The sequence below is a fragment of the Cyprinus carpio genome, unplaced genomic scaffold (assembly GCF_018340385.1).
Source record: "Cyprinus carpio isolate SPL01 unplaced genomic scaffold, ASM1834038v1 S000006694, whole genome shotgun sequence".
NCBI classification, from domain to species: domain Eukaryota; kingdom Metazoa; phylum Chordata; class Actinopteri; order Cypriniformes; family Cyprinidae; genus Cyprinus; species Cyprinus carpio.
In genome coordinates, this window is record NW_024879306.1 from 923721 (window position 1) to 944183 (window position 20463).

At 35.8% G+C, this 20463-nt stretch overlaps 1 protein-coding gene across 1 annotated transcript in view; it reads left to right on the plus strand.

Moving 5' to 3' along the window:
- LOC109101598 (follistatin-like 5) overlaps positions 1–20463 on the plus strand; it is a 107309-nt gene that overhangs the window by 78791 nt on the left and 8055 nt on the right. The window contains 8 exon segments of the mRNA XM_042755402.1: positions 1127–1247; positions 5019–5177; positions 6657–6794; positions 15571–15597; positions 15748–15866; positions 17683–17805; positions 17808–17834; positions 20448–20462. Of these exon segments, the coding sequence (XP_042611336.1) occupies positions 1127–1247; positions 5019–5177; positions 6657–6794; positions 15571–15597; positions 15748–15866; positions 17683–17805; positions 17808–17834; positions 20448–20462 (729 nt within the window).

Here is a 20463-nt window from a genome sequence, read left to right on the forward strand (position 1 = left end):
TTTGTCCTCTTTATAAAATGCTCTTTTTCTGTACTGCTATTTTCACTTATTAAGACATAAGCACAGTGTAAGGAAAAGGGCATGGTTTATTGCATGATCAAGGCTGGTGGCCCGTAGTGAGCAGAAGTTTCACATCCTTACACGTGCATACTTACACACAGCCAACTGCTGTTCTTCATTGATTGGTGCTGTTAGAACTATGTGGCTATGTAGAAACAGTAGTTTTATTGTCTAGTTAATTCTTTTATCTGGCAAAATAATGTATGTCTTTATATTCATTTGGGGGCTTTTCTTAGCAAACTAATAAATCGGTTTACAGTCAAAATTATTTGCATATTTTCTGTATGTAATTCTTTTATCGGTTTGGAGACCTAATTTTCCATTTCAGATTTACATGTTCGCTAACTTCTGCATAAATAAACTGGGGATCATTTTTCACTTGCTCCCATTTTAAAGAGAGAGTTCATCAAAAAAAAAAAAAACATTTATTCACTCTCATCCCAGAATCATTTAAAACCTTATGATTGTTCAACTCACCTGCAGCAACACAAAGATTTTGTATATATATATATCTATATATATATATATATATATATATATAATATAGATATATATATATAGATATATATATATATATAGTCAGTTTCATTGTTTTAGACAAAAGCAATTCTTCATTTTTGGCTGGACTGTACCTTTAAATTTGAATGTGTTTTTCTCACAGAAACAGTGTGTTGGAGGAATAAATGGTGTATGTAGTAGCTTTATTATGACGGCCTGCACAGCATAACTGATGCAAATGTCCGCTGCAATCTGCTCTATTGATTACCCTGTTTTTTAACTGTCCTCGTTCTCCTTTTCTTTCTCTCTCAGTCCTTCTGTGTTTTCTTTTCACTGTGTCACAGAGTTTCACCGCAAGCTGCTCTCTTTTCTCTCTGCAGTCCAGAATCTGAATGCTTGATTGCACTTCCACATTTTTTATTTGCAGATTTATGCCTTCAAAACTAATGTTGATTATAGGAGTACACTCTGACATTTCCAGCTCTGGGCTGTTGTTTTGCACTTGTGTGTCGTAATCTTTCACTCTGTGAGGTCACGGTGATGGTTTAGTTTTGTGTATTTTTAACAGGATTTCGGAGATGATGGATCACTGTACATTACCAAGGTGACCACTACGCACATGGGCAACTACACCTGCCATGCGGACGGCTACGAGCAGCTTTTCCAAACACACACCCTGCAGGTTAATGGTATGTAATGGTACAACACATTCACTTTCAAAATAGACCAGTCACAATCAAGTTTACCAGAGAACAGTATAATAATCCGTTAGATTTAAAGAAACAATGAAAGGAATCTAAAATGAAACATACACTGTACTGCTCGCTCAATATTTATGTTCACTGGAAGCACAGTGATAGTGAGATGTAAGTACAAGTTGACAACTAATAATATTCATTTTAATTGTTTTTTTTTTTTTATTGCTATGAATATTGACGCTATGCTTTTTTTCATAATTTCATTCCAGCAACCGGTGTTACTTTCTTCTGAAGGTCAAAGTGTCTTTTAGCATCTTCCTTGTCCTCTGTGATCAAAATATAAGTTTTTTTTCATCATTCCTTTTAACTCCTGCTACCTTTTCCCTTGCCATTTCTCATTGACACATGAAACACAGAGCAATCAAATGGCCCTAAATGATAACATCACATTTTTAATTGGATAAAAAAACAATTGAACTTGCCTTCGGAGTTGTTGCCTAGCAATTAATCGTGGTCAGAGCGGGAGGAAATGGGAAATTAAATTAGGAGATGACACATGTTCCCTTTCTGTGTCTTAAGTCACAAGGGTACTAATGTTCCTCCTTACTTAATTATGCTTCCTGATTACCAAGAGCATTGGAATTTTTTTGGTCTTATTTTCACTCAGTCCTCAGTCAGTTGGCTGATGTTTTTTTTTTTTTTTTTTTTTTTTTGTTTTTTTCCTGTTATTGCATTTGTGTAGTTTAATTTAAGCTGAAGCATTTACATTTCTCTATAGCAGACAAACAATTTTTAATTTAAATTCCTGCACGGCAGATGGAAATGACCGCCAACCTTTTGGCTTTCAATTTAATTTCAATTTTCGAAGTTGTCCTTAGCGCCTTTTTATTTATAATAATGACAATATATAATGATGTTGCTTTGTTTTTCCAGGCAGGGTATTGAATGATTGTTTACTGAGGGGGAAATAAAACAGATAAAAAAAGAAAAACATTAAAAAACCTCTCTGTGATGTGTGGTGGGTGGGTGTGTGTGTTTTGTGTGTATATATATATATTATATATTATATATAATATTATATATATACATTGTGGGTGTGGTGTGTCATTTTCCGTTATTTTGAAAAACCCTGAAGAGCACAAAGATTTATGAGAGGATTGTTAGCTGGGAAATTGAAAGGGGTTGGACAGGTTCACAGAGACCTTCTGAGTCTCAGAGGTGGTGAAATGGAGAGGAAACTCTAATTGAGAACACTGAACGCTTCATCAGCACTGACGCACATACAAAGACAAAGACAAACATAAACTAATAAATCTGACTCTCAATTTCACGGGGAGGGAACAAAATACACACAGAAAATTTATCCGGTCCAGTGATGGCGGACTTACACGCTGCTGAGCCAAAACACTTGCTTATTCTCACAGAAAATCAACACTGTGGAAAACAAAGAAAAGGAGGGCAAAGGAATAAAAGGAGGGAGATTGCAGGAGAAAAGGGCCCATGAGAAGTTTTGTGATAGAGCTGTCAGCTTTGATGCGTTTTCACCACAGGGGACAATCTCATGTCGATCCCCAGGTAATAATACACACATAAAGATAGATACAGGTACAACACACAGAAAGAAAAAGTCATTTCGTAAGGTTTTTTTTTTTTTTTTTTTTTTTTTTTTAGCATTTCTAGGTTGAGCTTCATAAAGAATAAGAAAGAGAGAGCACTGTTTATGTGTTTTTAGCATAGCTCATTTAAACAAAATTTTTTAATGAAAGATTATTAACCCAGAAATGAAAGGTCTGTCGTTATTTACACTATTATTTATCTTTTTTTTTTTTTCACAAAAATAAGGTTTTTTGAAGATTATCCTGGCTAATGAAAGTGAAAAAGAAACCAAATCTGTCAAGCTGCAAAACATGGTGCAAAAAACAAGTCCACATGGCCGTAGCCAGGTTTTGAAAATTAGTGAGGTCTGGGGTGGGGTTAAGAATTGTGCCATAATAACCCCTACAAATACAACTCATTATACACACTAAAAACTTTAGAGATAAATGCTACTGATTTTGGTAATGTGTTTGATAATGTTTCTAACATTTTTTTATTATTTTTTATAAATGTTTGCCTTACCGAATGTGGTATCCTGTCAGCAACGAACATGTCTGTAGGCTCTTTTAATTACTGTCAGTTTAAGTGCCGGCGATCAGTGTTGCCAGATATTGCTAGGAAAAAAACAAATAAAAAACGTAAATAAATAATAAAAAAAAAAATGAAAACTGAATAATTACCTAAATTCCAGTTTATTCCTTACATATTTGTATGTCTTCAGAACACTTTTAAAGGATTAGTTCACTTTCAAATTAAAATTTCCTGATAATTTACTCACCCCCATGTCATCCAAGATGTTTATGTATTTCTTTCTTCAGTCGAAGAAAAATTGAGGTTTTTGATGAAAAACATTCCAGGATTTTTCTCCATATAGTGGACTTCAATGGACGGCAAACAGTTGAAGGTCAAAATTACAGTTTCAGTGCAGCTTCAAATGGCTATAAACCATACTAGATGATGAATAAGGGTCTTATCTAGCAAAACGATGACGTAGCACGTATGGGTCGCGTGCGCACCTCTGGAAATGTATGAGAAAAGGACCACAACGTTTCCTTACTTAAGCAAAGGAAAACCATTCTCCTCTTGGCTTATATTAAATCCTCCGACACTTTCCTTAATAAATCCTCATTTTGTGGTTCTAATCCGTGAACGGCATTTTGTTTTGTTCTCTCTGCGCTCGTCACTAATCACGCAACACCAACATGCTACGTCATCCACCACGAGCGGCTTCCGGTTTTGACAGTCGGCAGAAGTAAGAGAAAAGTGTTATAGCATATACACTTTTATTTTTATTTTTTAGCCATTTGAAGCTGCACTGAAATTGTAATTTTGACCTTCAGCCGTTTGGAGTCCATGACGTCTACTACATGCTGGAATGTTTTCATCAAAAACCTTAATTTCTTTTCGACTGAAGAAACAAATACATAAACATCTTGGATGACATGGGGGTGAGTAAATTATCAGGAAATTTTCATTTGAAAGTGAATTTATCCTTTAAGTGCTCTTTCTTTCTCATACTCAGTATCACAGATATGCTGATATGCTTTCCTACATTTCCTTCATGAATGGCATTTTCACATGGTTTACTGTTTATCATAATCTGTTCATTATCAATGAGCTGATCTTGGAACACCACAAGGGCCTGACCTCGCGATTTTTACACTAAATGATTTCTGCGTTTCCATCGTGAGTTCAACTCCACAGTAAATAGTCTGAGTCCCAGAGAGCTTAAGAGTCAGATTCTACTCCTTGTGCCTTGAAGCAAATCTTTTTATTAAATCAACCCCTTTGCGTGCTACAAATTGGTGCCCCCACCACCACTGCCCAAACATTTTCTCTTATTTCTCCCATTCCCTCTCATATAGAGGTCTAAATAAAGTGAACTGGTTAAATAAAGATGTTTATCATTATTATTGCTATTATTACTATTATTATTATCATCAACATCATCATGCTTGGCTTGCATTTTTTTTATTTTCCTGAGAAATGTCTTATTTAATATTAATAACAGTTTGTCCTCTCAAGCTCATTTGAGTATCTGTGATGATTTGGTGGCATATGCAGGATATTTACAATTCAAAAGGCAAAAAAAAAAAAAAACTTTCTTGTAGACATAAGCAAAAACACTTTGTTTACAATTTTGTTCTTTCCTCTGTTTTTTCGTAGTGCCACCTGTTATCCGGGTGTACCCTGAGAGCCAGGCACGTGAGCCAGGGGTCACAGCCAGTCTGCGTTACGCTGAGGGCATCCCTGACCCACAACTCTCATGGCTGAAGAATGGCATGGACATCACCACAAAACTCTCCAAACAACTTACACTTCAGGGTACAGACAAATAACCACTGGGCATTTCTTCTTATGACTAAAACAGTTATGCTGCTAATGCCACAGAAATGACACACTTTCACACGGATATTGACAATTTGAATGGGAATTGAAAAGAATTAAATCATTTTGATTCTGGTTCCTAATGGTTCTATTCAAGAATCTTTTTATATTTGGGAAGAAAAATGCAATTGCACTTCCAAATGAAATATGAAATTTTAATAATAAAGGTGTGTTGTACAGACCTTTTAATGACTTTTCAGTCTTTTTAGAGGTGACATTATGTATACACTACCGTTGAAACATTTGGGGTTTTTAAATATTAAAATTTTTAGTCAGAAAGGACGTATCAAAAGTCAGAGTAGACAAAATTCTTTATATTTTAATCAAATGTAAAAATGTTCTATTTCAATCAACTGTAAAAAAAAAAAAAAAAAAAAAAAAAATACTTTCTGTTCAATAAAAAATTCTGAAAAAGTATCACAGTTTGCACAAAAATATTAAGCAGTTTAACTGTTGTCAACATTTATAATAATTGTTTTTACTGCCTTTTTGATCAAGTAAATGCAGCCTTGATTAGCATAAGATAGTTTATTAGAGATTTTATATTATTATATTGCATTAGATATTGCAATATTAGATATTTTTTTCAAAAACATTTAAAGATCTTACTGAAAAATTCCAAACTTTTGAAAATGTGGTAGCAATTTAAAGTCCATTTGAATATATGCATAATGTTGTCTTATGAACATCCAGTCTCACAGTTACTTGTAAGCTGTAAGCATTTAAATCACTAAAAAGAACCGACTCATAAGAGTCATTCATTCTGTAATCCGACCACTCATCTGTTTGTAGATTCAGTAGCGGTTGATGAGGCACTAATAAGTAGCGAAGGAAATTTTAGGGTCAGAGTATTTTAGTATAGTATTCTGTCTACATCGGTGGAAGAATGCATGTAATGTATGTATGTACAAACCATTAATGGAACATTTCAAAAATATAAACCAGTTCTGAATTAGAATTAAGGGAATTTCCAAGTCTAATGACAGTACTGTTCTAAACAAAGCCTTTATACTAGCTGATTTTGCACTGACAAAATGTACCCATATCTTCACAAAAGCAGACTTGATCTTGTCATTCTGAAGAAGCTTTATATAGCCCGTGTTGCCCTGCTGGTTGCACCTGTAGCAGTGATTGACATGTTTGTCATGATCTAGATCTAGATCTTTACTCAATCCCACAATCCCCCTGTGGGCCTCTCATCAACAAACATACCCTGTTAGCTAACATGACAACTTGAGAATGCTATAAATGTTTCAGCCATTATCAAACACATTTTTTACAAACCCATTAAAAAACTTACACAAATAGAGCCTTTTCTGTCTGATGTGATTTAGAAGTGATGGAGGAAAAGTTCACTTCGGTTTTTCCTTCATTCTTTTTTTTTTTTTTTTTTTTTTTTCAATTTTTCATTTCCAGCTAACGGGAGCGAGGTGCACATCAGTAACGTCCACTTTGAGGACACCGGCGCCTATACCTGCATTGCCCGTAATGAGGCCGGAGTGGACGAGGACATCTCCTCTCTATTCGTGGAGGACTCCGCTCGAAAACGTGTATGTATAAGTCATGAAATGCAGCCCATCTGTCCTTATAATGGAACTTCACTTCCTGTTTCTTTTACATTATTCATCAGACTGAACATTAATAGTTTATAAACTTCAGATAACTTTAGATAATGATAGGAGATGCAATAATGGAAGAAGAGTCCCACAGGCATGATATTTCAATATTTGTCAGCAGTTTTATGGCACACTGTACTGAAATGTATGAAAAAATTTGATTGGTTCTCTCAACCACCAGCTGATGTAACCCTTAGCACCGGTGGTTCTCAATTCTAGTTCCTGGACTGTGTTCTGATTGACATGGTCCCTACACAGTGTTCTTTGCTTTCTATTCCCTGAGCATGGGAAATCTGTTTTACTTCACTTCGGAACATTTATTATTTCATGGATTTGCGCTTTGGCCACGGCCTGCAACGTCTTCACACACAGACAAAACTTACTAGAGAAGTGTGACATAATGTACCTTTGTAAACTCTGTACCTCTCATATATGCTCCCTTTGCACTGGAATCATGGCGGAATATCCTGTGAACACTTCGCAGGGCACTTACCTTCGAATAGAACAAACATCTGAAGTGCTAAGAGATACATACAGAATGTGCAGAGCGGTGGTATGTGAGGACTGGAATTGAGTACCACTACCTTAGTAGACAACCATTCAAAAACTTGGGGTTGGTAAGATTCTTAAAGATGTTTTTGAAAGCAGTATCTTACTTTTACCAGGGCTGTATTTCTTTGATTAAAAAAAGCAGTAAAATCAGTAATATTGTGAAATATTATTACAATTTTTAAATAATCATTTTGTTTTAATATATTTTTGAAATGTCATTTATTAATGTCAGAGTTAAAATTTTAGCAGATATTAATTACTTCAATGTTACACAATCCTTTAGAAATCATTTTAATATGATGATTCTGTCCTCATGAAACATTTCTTCTTATTAGCAATGTTAAAAATGTTTGTGGAAACAGTAGTACTTTTTTTGTATTGAACCAATGAAGTGTTGGGCAGTGAAGGATGCAGAGTAACCTCACAGGTCACCATACACTCATCGGGTCACATTTCCTCTAATGGGTTTGTGGAGGTGTTGGGATATGTAGTCCACAGACTGAGTTCAGAGGTCTAGCTGTTGTAGTCTAGCGAGATATGACAGAGCAATGTACTGTGCACACAGAAGGCCAGAGTTTTTCCTCACAGGTCATACAACATGAGCCAGTGCTGTCTGTGTGCATGCATAATGGATGACAGTATTTTACACAGATTCACTATTGCTCTACCCACCGATCTGGAGTCAGTTCTTCCAGACCCTTTGATCTCTTCTCTGACAGGTGAACACCTCCAGCTGTCTGGATCAACACTCGCTGTAGATCAACTCACTCATGGTTTCTCCACAAGCAGACTAATATGATATCTGCCTGAGTAGAGATGCACTGTTAGAGAATATTCTCATAGGCATCGCAAATCATTTGTATTAAAATATATTTTACGTTTGGACACAGAAGTAACATCATTGTTGGTTTTTAAAGGAACAGTTTGTTGGTACATTGGTTGCTTTTTTCATGCTGTTACAGAGAATGGTGACAGCTCTTATCTTCAAAAAGCATCATAAAAGTAGTCCAAATGGCTACTATAGTCCAAGTGTTTTGAAGTCAATGATATATTTTTGGTCTGTGTTGATACTGAATGATAATCTTCCCCTACAGCAGCATTGTTTTAGTACTATTTATATACTATTATAGTATGCTCTATATATTTATATATATATTATGTTCATTTTTTATGTAGTTTTTAGTATTTTTAGTATATTAACTTATTTCAGTTAGTTGACAAAGCAACAAGGCAAGTTGACTCTTTCATCTAATATTTATATCTGGAAGCACTTTGTAATAACTTTCATTAATAAATCATTAACAAACATAATTTAATGCTTAATGGATCATTAGTTAATATATTAAAATAGCTAGAAACGTGAGATAACGGGTTTGTTAATGTTTACTAATGAACTTATTAAATATTACCAAATGATTAACAGATCATTTAATGTAAAATAAAATGCGTAAAATGCTTACAGCTGTATTTTAGTTAGTGAAAAATTATTTTAGTTTTAGTTTTTGATAAGAGTAACAACACTGCCCTACAATAAACTGAAACTGGATTATAGAGTCAGTGATTTAAACCAATCAGTTAGATTCATTGAAAAGACCCAAGTTAAAAGAATGATTTATTTCCAATTCAAACATTATCATTTATCTTATGAACTTTCTAGAGTTCTCTTTAGTAGATGTAGGGCATCAACATTTTCAGTGATAGAAGATTTGTTTTTTTCACATAAAGCTATTGTATAGCTTGTGCAAGTAAGATGGACCCGTTTTATGATACCGTACATTAATGGTGCTTTTGCACTATTATTGCACCATTATCAACTGCATTATTCATTTCGGTCCCACTTTATATTAAGTGTCCCTAATACCTGTGCACTTTCATAGTAACTAAATGTGTACGTAGTATGTAACCACAGTGTAAGTACACATTGGTACATAGGATCTACAGCTGTAATATTTCTGTATACTACACACACATGTAACAACCCTCAGGATGGTTTGTGTAAGTACAACATTTAACAGGACATTGGTAACAACACTTTTTTTCACTTAAACTAAGTACTCCGTGTAACAGGAATTATATAACTACATTTTGTAACAACATATGTATAAGAGTAACTGGAACCATGTGATCCAGGGGTGGAGATGGGTAGGTTTAGGGTGTGGAAATGGAACCCAGTACTTATACTTTGGTTACATACTATGTAATACATTACATTAGTGTGGTGTCAAGAGTAACTCTGATTTGTTGGATTTGGTTGGATTTGATAGTATGTATATTGCTTTCATGTGCATTGAGAGGGAACAATCACTGCACTGTCAGTTGGGATTTCCTCTTACATTATTCCTGCAACACAAGAGGTTCTGAACCCATAAGCCTGGGATGATACATGGCTCCCTGCTTCCACAGAGCGCACCAGCCCGGCAAATACATTTCCAGCTTGTGCCCAACCATGCATTTAATGTTTCTATTTATTGATATCAGGGAGCCTTTAGCATGCTGCTTTAGCTTTGTGTAATGACATTTCTCCTCTGTTACTGGGGTACACTTATGATGGGATAATGTGGTTTTTGTATACAGTACAGCACAATGCCTGAAATCCAATGACGTTTTGTTTACAGAAGATGACCCCTTCATACAGAAACAGTAAAAGCTAGGACTCATAAACACAAAGTTGTGTGTTGGTTGTTGAATGTACAGTGAGGCGATTACAGCCTCTGAAAGGTTGTAGGTGTGGTGTGATAAAAGTAATCATACATCTAAAGGGCAAAAAACAAGTGTGGAAGTTGGTGGCTCATTTTTCTTATATATACACTACAATTTAAAAGTTTGGGATCGGTAAGAATTTTTCATGTCGCACGATAATCACCACAAGGTTGTGGCAGCTGTGGCCTAATGGTTTATAGAGTTGAGACTTGTAACCCAGAGGTTGCAGGTTCGAGTCTCGGTGCTGGCAGTGAGTTGTAGGTGGGTGAGGGATGAAATGAACAGCGCCTCTCTTTGTCACCCTCAATACCCAAGGCTGAAGTGCCCTTGAGCAAGGCACTGAACCCCCAGTTGCTTCCAGGCGCTGGATATAGCTGCCCACTGCTCCAGTGTGTGTTCATGGTGTGTTCACTTCTCACTGCTTTGTGTGTGCACGTGTGGATGGGTTAAATGCAGAGCACCAATTCTGAGTATGGGTTACCCATACTTGGCAAATGTCACGACTTTCACTTTATTTAAAATAAAATGTAAAAAAAAAACACGTTTTCTACACTGGGAAAAAAAATTGCCAGGAATTTTACAGGCATTGAAGCGTAATTATTTGTACTATATATTACTGTAGTCAGAAAGGTTGTTGTGAAAACAAAACATGCAAAATGACTGTGAATGAACAGCAGAATGATGCTAAATGACGTAATTTACTTGCTCTTGTTTTACTGTGAATTTACATTATAAATGTATAACTTTATATCTTTACACGTGCTACGGGTGACGAAATTTTAGATGTTTACTATTGAAAATTGTTTTGAAGGCACCATAATAGTGATCCCATTTTTTGGGCTTCTTTGATCTTGTATATTCATAATCAAATTTCTGATCTAGTCATTTCAGAAGTTTTGACAAAATGAAAACATTTGTATAAAATGATGCTCCAGCTATAATATACAATAAGCAAATTGCAATGAAAGATTAATCAATAAACTTGTTTCTTATTCATATCCGTTTGTGGATGGATGCTTTCACAATAGTGAGCTAACCTGCTTGAGGATACCTCTTTGCAAAGATGTGACATAAATAACTTTGACATACAAAACACACACAATGGTAAAACTTAACAAATAAAAACAACACTTACAAGCATAAACCAACATTTCAAAGATACACAAACAACGCAAACTGCTAAAAGTGAACCAAAATCCAAGTTCAATAGCAACATAGAAAACCAACAAGGAAATAATAATAAAAAAAAACCTCTAGAAAAAGTTAAAAACTTGTGTTTTTTTTTTTTTGTAAAAAAACATAAATCTTTTGTAACATGTATTTTACTTGTCTCACTTTTGATTAATTTAATTATTTCTTTCATTCTGTATTCAATGTTCCCTCAAAAGAGGAAAAGTATGTTTTAATGTATTGTGATCTATCAAGAGGGTAATTTTTTTTTTTTGGCTTGAGCAAAAGGGTTTTTGGGAAACCTCAGTGTTTGGCAACATTATGTTGAACGTGCCATTTACTGTAGGACTGCCTTGACACACTTCACCTTTAGGCTTTAAATAACAGTCTGACAAGCAAAAACTGTGCCCCTTGTAAAAACAATGCACACACCCTGATTCAAGTAAGTAGTAAAGCAATTCCTGCAGCCAAGTTACTATCATCAAATTTTGAGTGAGACCTCTACTGTCCCCGGCAGATATTTTTCAGTGGAAATGTCAAGCAGATGTGAGCTGGATTTAAACCAGGATTTAAAACAGAAACACTCAGGTGTGATTGTGCTCATCGTGTAAGACGAAGAGAGACAATATGTTGTTGCTGTCTGGTCAAAGGGGAAAAAAAAGATACCTGGCCAAGTATTAAAGGCTGGTGGCAGATAAACACACCTGGTTGCAAAACTTTATAAAAACAATAGTAGTGCTGCTCTTCCATGTGGTCTCCTGCAGCTGTGTGCTTGTTTGATTATAGGATTCCATGTTTTGCTCCGTGTTATCAGAGAGATGGTGAACAGAAAATAACGGAACCGATGCAGAAGAAACAAAAGTCTTCTGAGTACCCACAATTTTCACAGTCAAAACACAAACCCTCGTATGTTAGCAGAGTCTCGTCACAAAGCCAAATGGGATGGTTTAAAATGGCCATTTATTGTATAGTATATCTGTGTGTTTTTTAGTTATTTAGTTTTTTCAATCAGGACCAGTCTAGGCTACTATTGTAGGGATCTTGTCAGAATTATTCATTTCACACCATGTATTTTGTTTGGTTTTGCTCTTGTCCCACAGACTATAAAGAGTAGAGAAACCGAAGCCTTAGAGTGGCACAGAGCTGTAAGTCTAAAGAAAATTGCATTGTACCAGTATTGTGGCCCTTTTCTTTCTTTCAGTTTTTTTAATGAATCATTTATTCCTAATTCAGAAAACTTTTTCAGAACCATTCATTCAGCTCCCTATTATTAGAAATTTCACACACACAGCTTGTTGCAGTAAATATGGCTCCCTTTTTTCTCACCCAGCGCTTTCTTCAAGAAAGTTTAAAATCGCATAGTTAAATCATAAAGGCCACTGTAAACTTTTTTTTAAGTGGGTTGCATGGAAATGCTTTTTTTGTGCATGGAAGAAAATAAATAATATGGATGTTAGCGCAAATTGAGAGAGTGATTAATGAGAGAGATGTTATTATTTGGGATGAAGCTTAATTATTTATTTCAGTTTCATGCTGACTTCAGATTCTTCAGCTAAAATTGGAGTGCTTTTTCTTATTAATTTAGTAGTATAATTACCAAACCTGACCACAGCCTGTGTGTGCACAGATAGTTTTAAACGGCCGGGTTTTGGATGGATAGGTGGGCACCGTACACATCTGTACTCACTGCTCGAAAGGCAGAACTTAGTGGCTATTTTCTTTTCCTTCTTTCAATCACAAGCATTTGTTGGAGTCTAGTTCAGCCAGCACCCCTTCGCTTAGGTGGTGCCCTATACCTGAAGGCCATTAACCTCAATATCCAAAAGACTGTTCGAGTTTATATTAAAGTTTAAAGAAAGCAATACCAGAAAAAAAAGGTTAGTTCACTCTTCCTGTAAGGGCAGCATGGGAAACCTCCAAACCTATACAGGGCCACAGTATTTTTTTCCTATAACATATACACGCTACACACCAAATGTAGAAAGTGGGACAAGGTTACTAAAACAACTGCCGTCAATTCGTTTATATAGGCATATTCACTTATAGTGTCTTCATAATTGTCATACTTATAATCTTTGGTTTCTCTTTTAATTATGCAGTATTTGCTCAACGGAGCCGTAGCGTGGATAGGGCGAACACAGAGTTTGCATTCTCAACTCATGACTACTTTGATAGGTCCATGAAGGATTCAGAGAGGCAAACGCAGAAGAAAAACGCAGACCACAGGCATTTGTCCTTGATGAGTTTTTCAATTGTGTTAGAGACCTAAATTAGGAGTGAACCCAACACTGGCCCTTCGATTTGTTACGTATTCACAGTCACACTGTACCACTGCTTTAGCTCCCACCAGCAGCACTGAAATGTGACTCTGGTTTGGGGAACCATAGAGTTTCACGGGTCCAAAGGGAGGGGGGGCGTGCATGAGGTAATGTTTGTGGTTTTTCAACAACAGCCGCTGTTCCACTACCTGAACCATTTGATGGATGAGCAAAATTATGCAATACAAAGTATCAATCAGTGCACCCTTAAAATAATCAGTAAAAAAACCTTACATCATGTTCTTTGTGGCAGCGTTTTTAAAAAGCTTTGAAAGCCTTCAGTAAGCTTTTTGTTTATATTTGATTTTTCAAACTTTTAAATTGTTTAAATTAAAAAAAAGAATAGCTATCTTTCCACTTTCAGTTTTTACGTTAGATTTTTTACACGGATTAAGAATAAATTCTATTTTAGTATCAACACGCACAAAAATAGTATGGTAATTGATGGCATGCTGAGGGACCTAAAGTGGAAGATAAACGGGTGTGTCCTATAAACATGAAAAACTCTATAAACATCAAAATATGAATTTCTTTGTAACCAGATCAACAGAGGAAACTTATTTCACACTGTTTTCACTCAAATAGAAACTCCTTATTTCATCGGTGTCCTTGCACCAATTTAAAGCAACCTCTTATTTCTTTCTGGATTCTTATTTTCCCAGCCTGGTGGTGCAATTGTGTCATACTCTGTGTTATTAGAAAAGACTCGTTCTACATAGATCCATTTCTTCCAAACCACTCCCTACTGCTTTCATACTGTAGTGGAACTCCATGTTTCCTGAGTCCTTTTTACATTTCCTCATCAGTTGTGATGCAATGGCAATATTTTTCACAAAAGTCTTTTAGATTGTGCCAATTGCATTAACTCATAGAAAAAGAACATTGACTAAGGACTTTTTAAAGATTAACTCTAGCTCTGTTACTTTTCTATCCTGTCTCCCTGATGAAGTGGAGAGAGCAGAATGAAAATCGCTTGGTGTAGAGGATTGTAGCACAGGTGAATTGTGGAAGATTGATTCGCTGACTTTGAGAGATTGAATCAGATTGCTGAAACGTTTTGGAGGTCAACATCTTCACTAGAAACTGCACTAGTGAAACAGACGTCAGAAGTAATAGGATGGAGAATTTGGCATAAATACCCTTGGCATAATATGATTTTCTTTCATGCTAATGAGTCATATTTACACAGTAGATCCTTTGCACAAGCATAAAAAATGGCATATTGGTCATTTTTTGTGTAATGGCCATCATTGGTTATTTTTAGCACAAATGCTGAGGCCATCAGGAATCATTTTCTTCTTAATGGGGGTGTTTTATTGTAGTTATTATCCAATTTATTCTGGGGGGTACTAGAATGCGTTTGGAATTATTCAGGCAGTTAATGGTGTGTGATATTTTTTGGTTATGCTTCAGATGGACACTTTGCTAAGCCGCTTGCTTGCCGTAAGGACCCATTTTAAAGGTATTTGATCATTGTAGTAAGGCATTGATCTCAATCTCCAAAGTTTAAGTGTTTTTAAAGGTAAATACTAGTCACAGCTCCAGCAGTTATGGGTAAAATAATCATGCTTATAATGCAAAGATTAAGCTCTGACTTGCACCCTAATGCACATTGTTTCTCTGTTATGACCAGTGTGGTTGGTGATGAATGTGCGTAAATGTACAAATCCCTGCAGGCCGACCTCAATGTACAATGCCTGACACAGTATTGATTAGACCATGAGCGGTCAAATCAATAAGCTCTCAGGCTTGCAGAGTTATAATTACTTGGCCAACTCAAACACAACTCTCAGCATTAAACCACAATAGAAAAAAAATACAAATGTTGTTTGCAAATAATCTGTGGGAGGTTTTTATAGCCAGAAGTGTGAGGTTCATCTGGTATCTCTGGTGGGATGGATTTTTAAACTTTAAGATGAGTAGAGTACACGCAAACTTCTCTCACATGAGTCTTCTTTTGATGTTCTCTTACAGTGGCAACCATCCTGTGGAGAGAAGAAGGTAAGTAAGGCATTGTGTTTCAATTTACAATATTGATGTCTAGTGATGTCTGGATTCAGGTAGAGGATTAGTGTTAGTGTAATTGTTGAAGATACCCTTGTTTTGGGGGGATTTGAGCCCTGAACAAATTTAATCTATGTGATACCACAGGTCTGGGGATTGGAAACATGTTCTATGTGTTTTATGAGGACGGTATTAAAGTTATCCAGCCCGTGGCCTGTGAGATTCAGAGGCACATCAAACCCAGCGAGAAGCTTCTTGGCCTGCAGGTGAGCTGTCGTATAAAAGAAATGTTTAAGTACTTGTAAATGTGCAACATAAAGCCTCTGTTTTCCCTCCGGCATGCTGTAACCACAAACAAAGTGTGAAGTTTATGACTGTTATTTTTTATCAGCATATTTGTGTAATTATATCACACCAAAAATGTCCCAATTGCTGGGAATTTGCATGAAGGGCTACATGCAGTCTGATGTATAATGTTCTTTTATCCATACATCCTTCCATTTCTCTTTCTTTCTTTTCTTTCTTTTCTTCTTTCTTTCCTTCCTTCCTTCCTGCCATTTCCTTCTCTTTCTTTCATTTAATCCATCCACCTTTTCTCCTTTCAGTCTTGCCTTCCATCCATGCATTCATCTGTCATCATTTATTGTTCACCAATTCATCCTTCCTTCCTTACTTTTCTTCCATTCATTCTTCCATCCATCCATCATCCTTCCTTTTCTCATTTTCTTTTCATCCATCCACCATTTTCTCTTCTTCTTTCGTTTCATCATCCAGCCTTCATTCCTTTCCCCTATTCTCTTTCATCTCTTTCATCATCCATCTATCCATCCTTCATTCTGTTCACCCATCCATCTTTCCTTCCTTACTTCTTTCCTTCCTTCCTTCCTTCCATCCATCCATCCATCCATTCTTCCTTTTCTTTTTAATTCTTTCCAGAATCTAGTTTGATTCTCAGCACAGACATCAGTTGAGCTCCTCCTTCATCCATGTTACAATCACTTAATCACTTACATCGCTACAATTCCCTGCTGACTCTGCATATCATTTCTCTGCTCTCTGTTCTGATAGACAGCTGCTAGATTTACACAAGCTATTAAATGATTGCCTTCCTCTGTTCTGCTGTTACGTTGGAAGCTGGGTATGCTGATGAAACAGCTGTGTTTATTTGGTGCTCGGGGTGGTGAGAAGCTTGAGTTTCCAGCCTCCAGAGAGGCAGCAGGCCTCTATTAGGACATCAATCAAATGCCAGGCCTTGAACGGCAAGCCCCGGTGCAAACTCTGTCTGGGGAAGAAACATTTGGAGAAACATTACGATATGTTTTTCCTATGTTCTGCTTGTGGGAAATCACTGTCACATGTATTTCCCTCCTTTTTAATTAATCACTGATCATTTAAAGATCTTACAGATTGCAGTTGCAGTTTTTGGCAGCTGACTTAATAGTCAGTGATGAAATGACTCAAAATTACATACATTAAAATATGTAAATAAATAAACATATATATGTTATATATATAATGTGCTTAAAAGGCAGTGGTTCTTGTCAAATAATACTCTATTGAGAGTTTTGTAAGAGGTTTCGCTAGATCAGACGCAAACCAGTCACATCAGTCTGTGTCTCCGTCTTGATTGTCGTCGACAGCCCTTGAGTAGCCCAGTCAACAGAATCACCACACTTCTGCACACCTCTGTGGCCATCAATCAGCCAGCTCTCACCTCTTTAACCACAGCCACCAATTCAGCCTCACTGCCTGACAGCCGCTCACATTTTGACAGAGTTTGTCTCCATGACTGACCCTTCTTCCCACTAATCGGTCCCACATCCACAAGGTCTCTTGCTCCGAGGCAGACGCTAGAGCGTTTGATTTTATAGTTGTATAGTTTTTATTTGTTCTAAAGGACTCATTTATTTGTGTAGCTTCATAGAAATTGTAGTAGCATTGTGGACCTTCAACTCAGAAGTGCTCTTAATAGTTTTCCTTTTATGTGAAGAGCCACTTTTCAAATGCATTCACTCTAATAATCCTTAGTATTTCTATGTGTAGTCAGTTTTGATAACCTTTTTTTGTACCTTATTCCTGAAGGAGGAGGTCTGTCCACAAGTTGAGGGAGAGAAGGATCAGAAATGTATGTGGACATCAGCTGTCAATGTAAAGGACAAGTGCATTTACGTCACACAGCCTTTGCATGAACAGTTGCTCATTGTTAGACATTCAATTCCCAGAAAGCAGTTCAGGTAAGCCAATGAATCAGTAACTAAAAACAATATTCTTGTGAACATTCCATAGACACATCATCAAATTTAAATAAATGCTGCATTTTTAATATATGTAATCGTGCCATGTCTACTACACAATTCATAAATCCTCAAATCTACAATTTTTTATTGCAATCCTTGTTGGCATATTTTACATGTTTTATTTAGCATGTTTATTCTTCATTTGCATACAGTATGACAAAGTCTAAATATTTTTTTCGCCATGGGCACTCAATAATCGGTTTGTTGAATAGTTCCTCAAGTTGCTCTAAACCAGCATTGTGAAATGAGTTGAAAGATAAAAAAAAAAAAAGATAGAAAGAATGTTTTGTTCATGAATAAAACATTGTTACCTTTCTCATGAACCCACCAAAGAGAACTATGCAGTGTTTATTGTTAAAATCTGTTAAATAAGTCTTAGGCCTTTAAAAAACTAAAATAATAATAATAAATAAAATAAAATAAAATAAAATAAATGCTTGGAAACTATTTTGAGATTAAATACTAAAAACTTACTAAAATTAAAAAAAAAAAAAAAAAAAAAAATATATTCTATATATATAGATATATCTATTATATATATATATTATATATATATATATATATAATAACAGTATTTATATTATATATATATATAGATATATATATATCAATATTTAAAAAAGATTTGACTTCAGCAGGCTTCTCCATTAAGGAGCATGAGAAAACTATTTTTTGTGTTACATAGATAGTCATTTAGGTTTGGTTTGGAATAACGTATCGAAGTAGAGTGAGTAAAATGATGGCAGAAATTTCGATTTTGAGTAAATTATTCATTTAATTGTTAAGAAATAAATGTGGTCTTTCCATTATCTGTCATCAGGATTGTTTGGCTTTAGGTTGCTGTGAATCTCATGTAGTGAAACACACCAGATGAGTGCCAGCAGAGACTTTCTTCATGTCAGGCCTCACATGGGGTCACCAAGGGTCACACTTGGGATCACTAGAATACCCTGGAGTGGGGTTTTCATTACCTCATATTAGCAAGTGTTAATTAGCCACCTGATCTTTTAGAAAACTGAGAAAACAGAGAAAAAAATCTAATATTTATCTACAAATGATGTTTTAAACCTGAGGATTCACTATTTTAACCAAACTTTTTTGTAAGATTGAACATTTTCACACATCTGCAAAGGATAGTGACGAGAATTTGTTTATCTGTGCTGAAGAGTTTCTATTATTCAGTCTAATCCTCGTAAGGAGGGAGGGATGTGCTGGGATAAAAATTCAATGTGCACATCTGCTCCCACAGATTATTTCACACAAGGAGATAGACGCTGAAGACAACAATCACCCTCCTTCATCATAGCTACACACTAACACTAGTTCTCTCTTCATTTCTTTTAATGACGTGAGTTGTTCGAAACAAACTGTGCAAAATGCTCACATTGTGGAGGACCTTAACAGTAAATGCTACCATCAGATGAATACACTTATCTGAAGTTAGAGACATTCTAAAGAAAAAAAAATGTCCATCCCACTGAGAGAGAGAGAGAAAGAGAGAGAGAGAGTATAATCATTTTTGCAACGCTCAATGTGCAAATTAACATTTTTTTAATTTCATATTTCGTGTGCATCCATGTAAGCCAATGAGGTGTGAAAAAATTGCACAGTAAGGCTATCACTGCACAAAGTGAATCATTTGTTTCCCAGTGGAATATCTCCAGCCAGGTGACAGAGAATGGATACGGATGCAAAGCTATTTATTGCTAACGGGCTGAGCTATTGGTCTTACTGTCAGCACTCCATTTAAAATGCACACCCATAACCAAACTCTGCATGTGCAAAAAGACATACCGCTGTGCTTTTGGAGGCGACACACATTCTCTCTGTCATGGACAGTTACTTTGGTGGACTTGTAAACTTTTATTGTGATTTTTGTAGAACGTTAAAAAGCATGGGTGGGAATCTGCTTCATGAATTAATATAATGAGTTCCAGTGATTCAATTGAATTCTCACAGGGACCCTTGAGAAGCAAACAATGTGGAAAATTGATCCATTTTTCAAAGACGCTCTTCTGACCAGGGGCAAAAATGCTGTAGCGTCTGTCTTAGTTGTGCCTAGCATGAGTTAATTATAAAATTTCACTTCCACTTAATGATGAATACTGTGTAGCATCTTTTTAATTGGTGTGTGGACTTTATTCCTGTGATGGCAAAGCTGAATTTTCAGCAGCCATTACTCCCAGTCTTCAATGTCATGTGATCCATCAGAAATCATTCTAATCTGCTGATTTGCTGCTTGGGAAAATTGGGTTATTATCAATGTTGAAAATAGTTGTGCTGCATAATTTTTTTGTGTGTAATTAAATTCCTCTGTTGTATGACTGTGTTTAATTTCTTTGAATTGCATTGCATTTTGCATCCTCTTCCTCTCATTCAAATCCTCTGTTGTATCTGTGTGGCAATTTCAATTCAGATTTCATTCTATGACTCGAACATGCCATTTGTTCAACCCTACTATAAACTACATTTTCAGTCTTTAACTGTAACTACATTATCTGATTTTTTATAAGTGCAAATAGCATCTGTTGTTCTGTTTGTTGTCAACAGACTGTGAGCACCGACC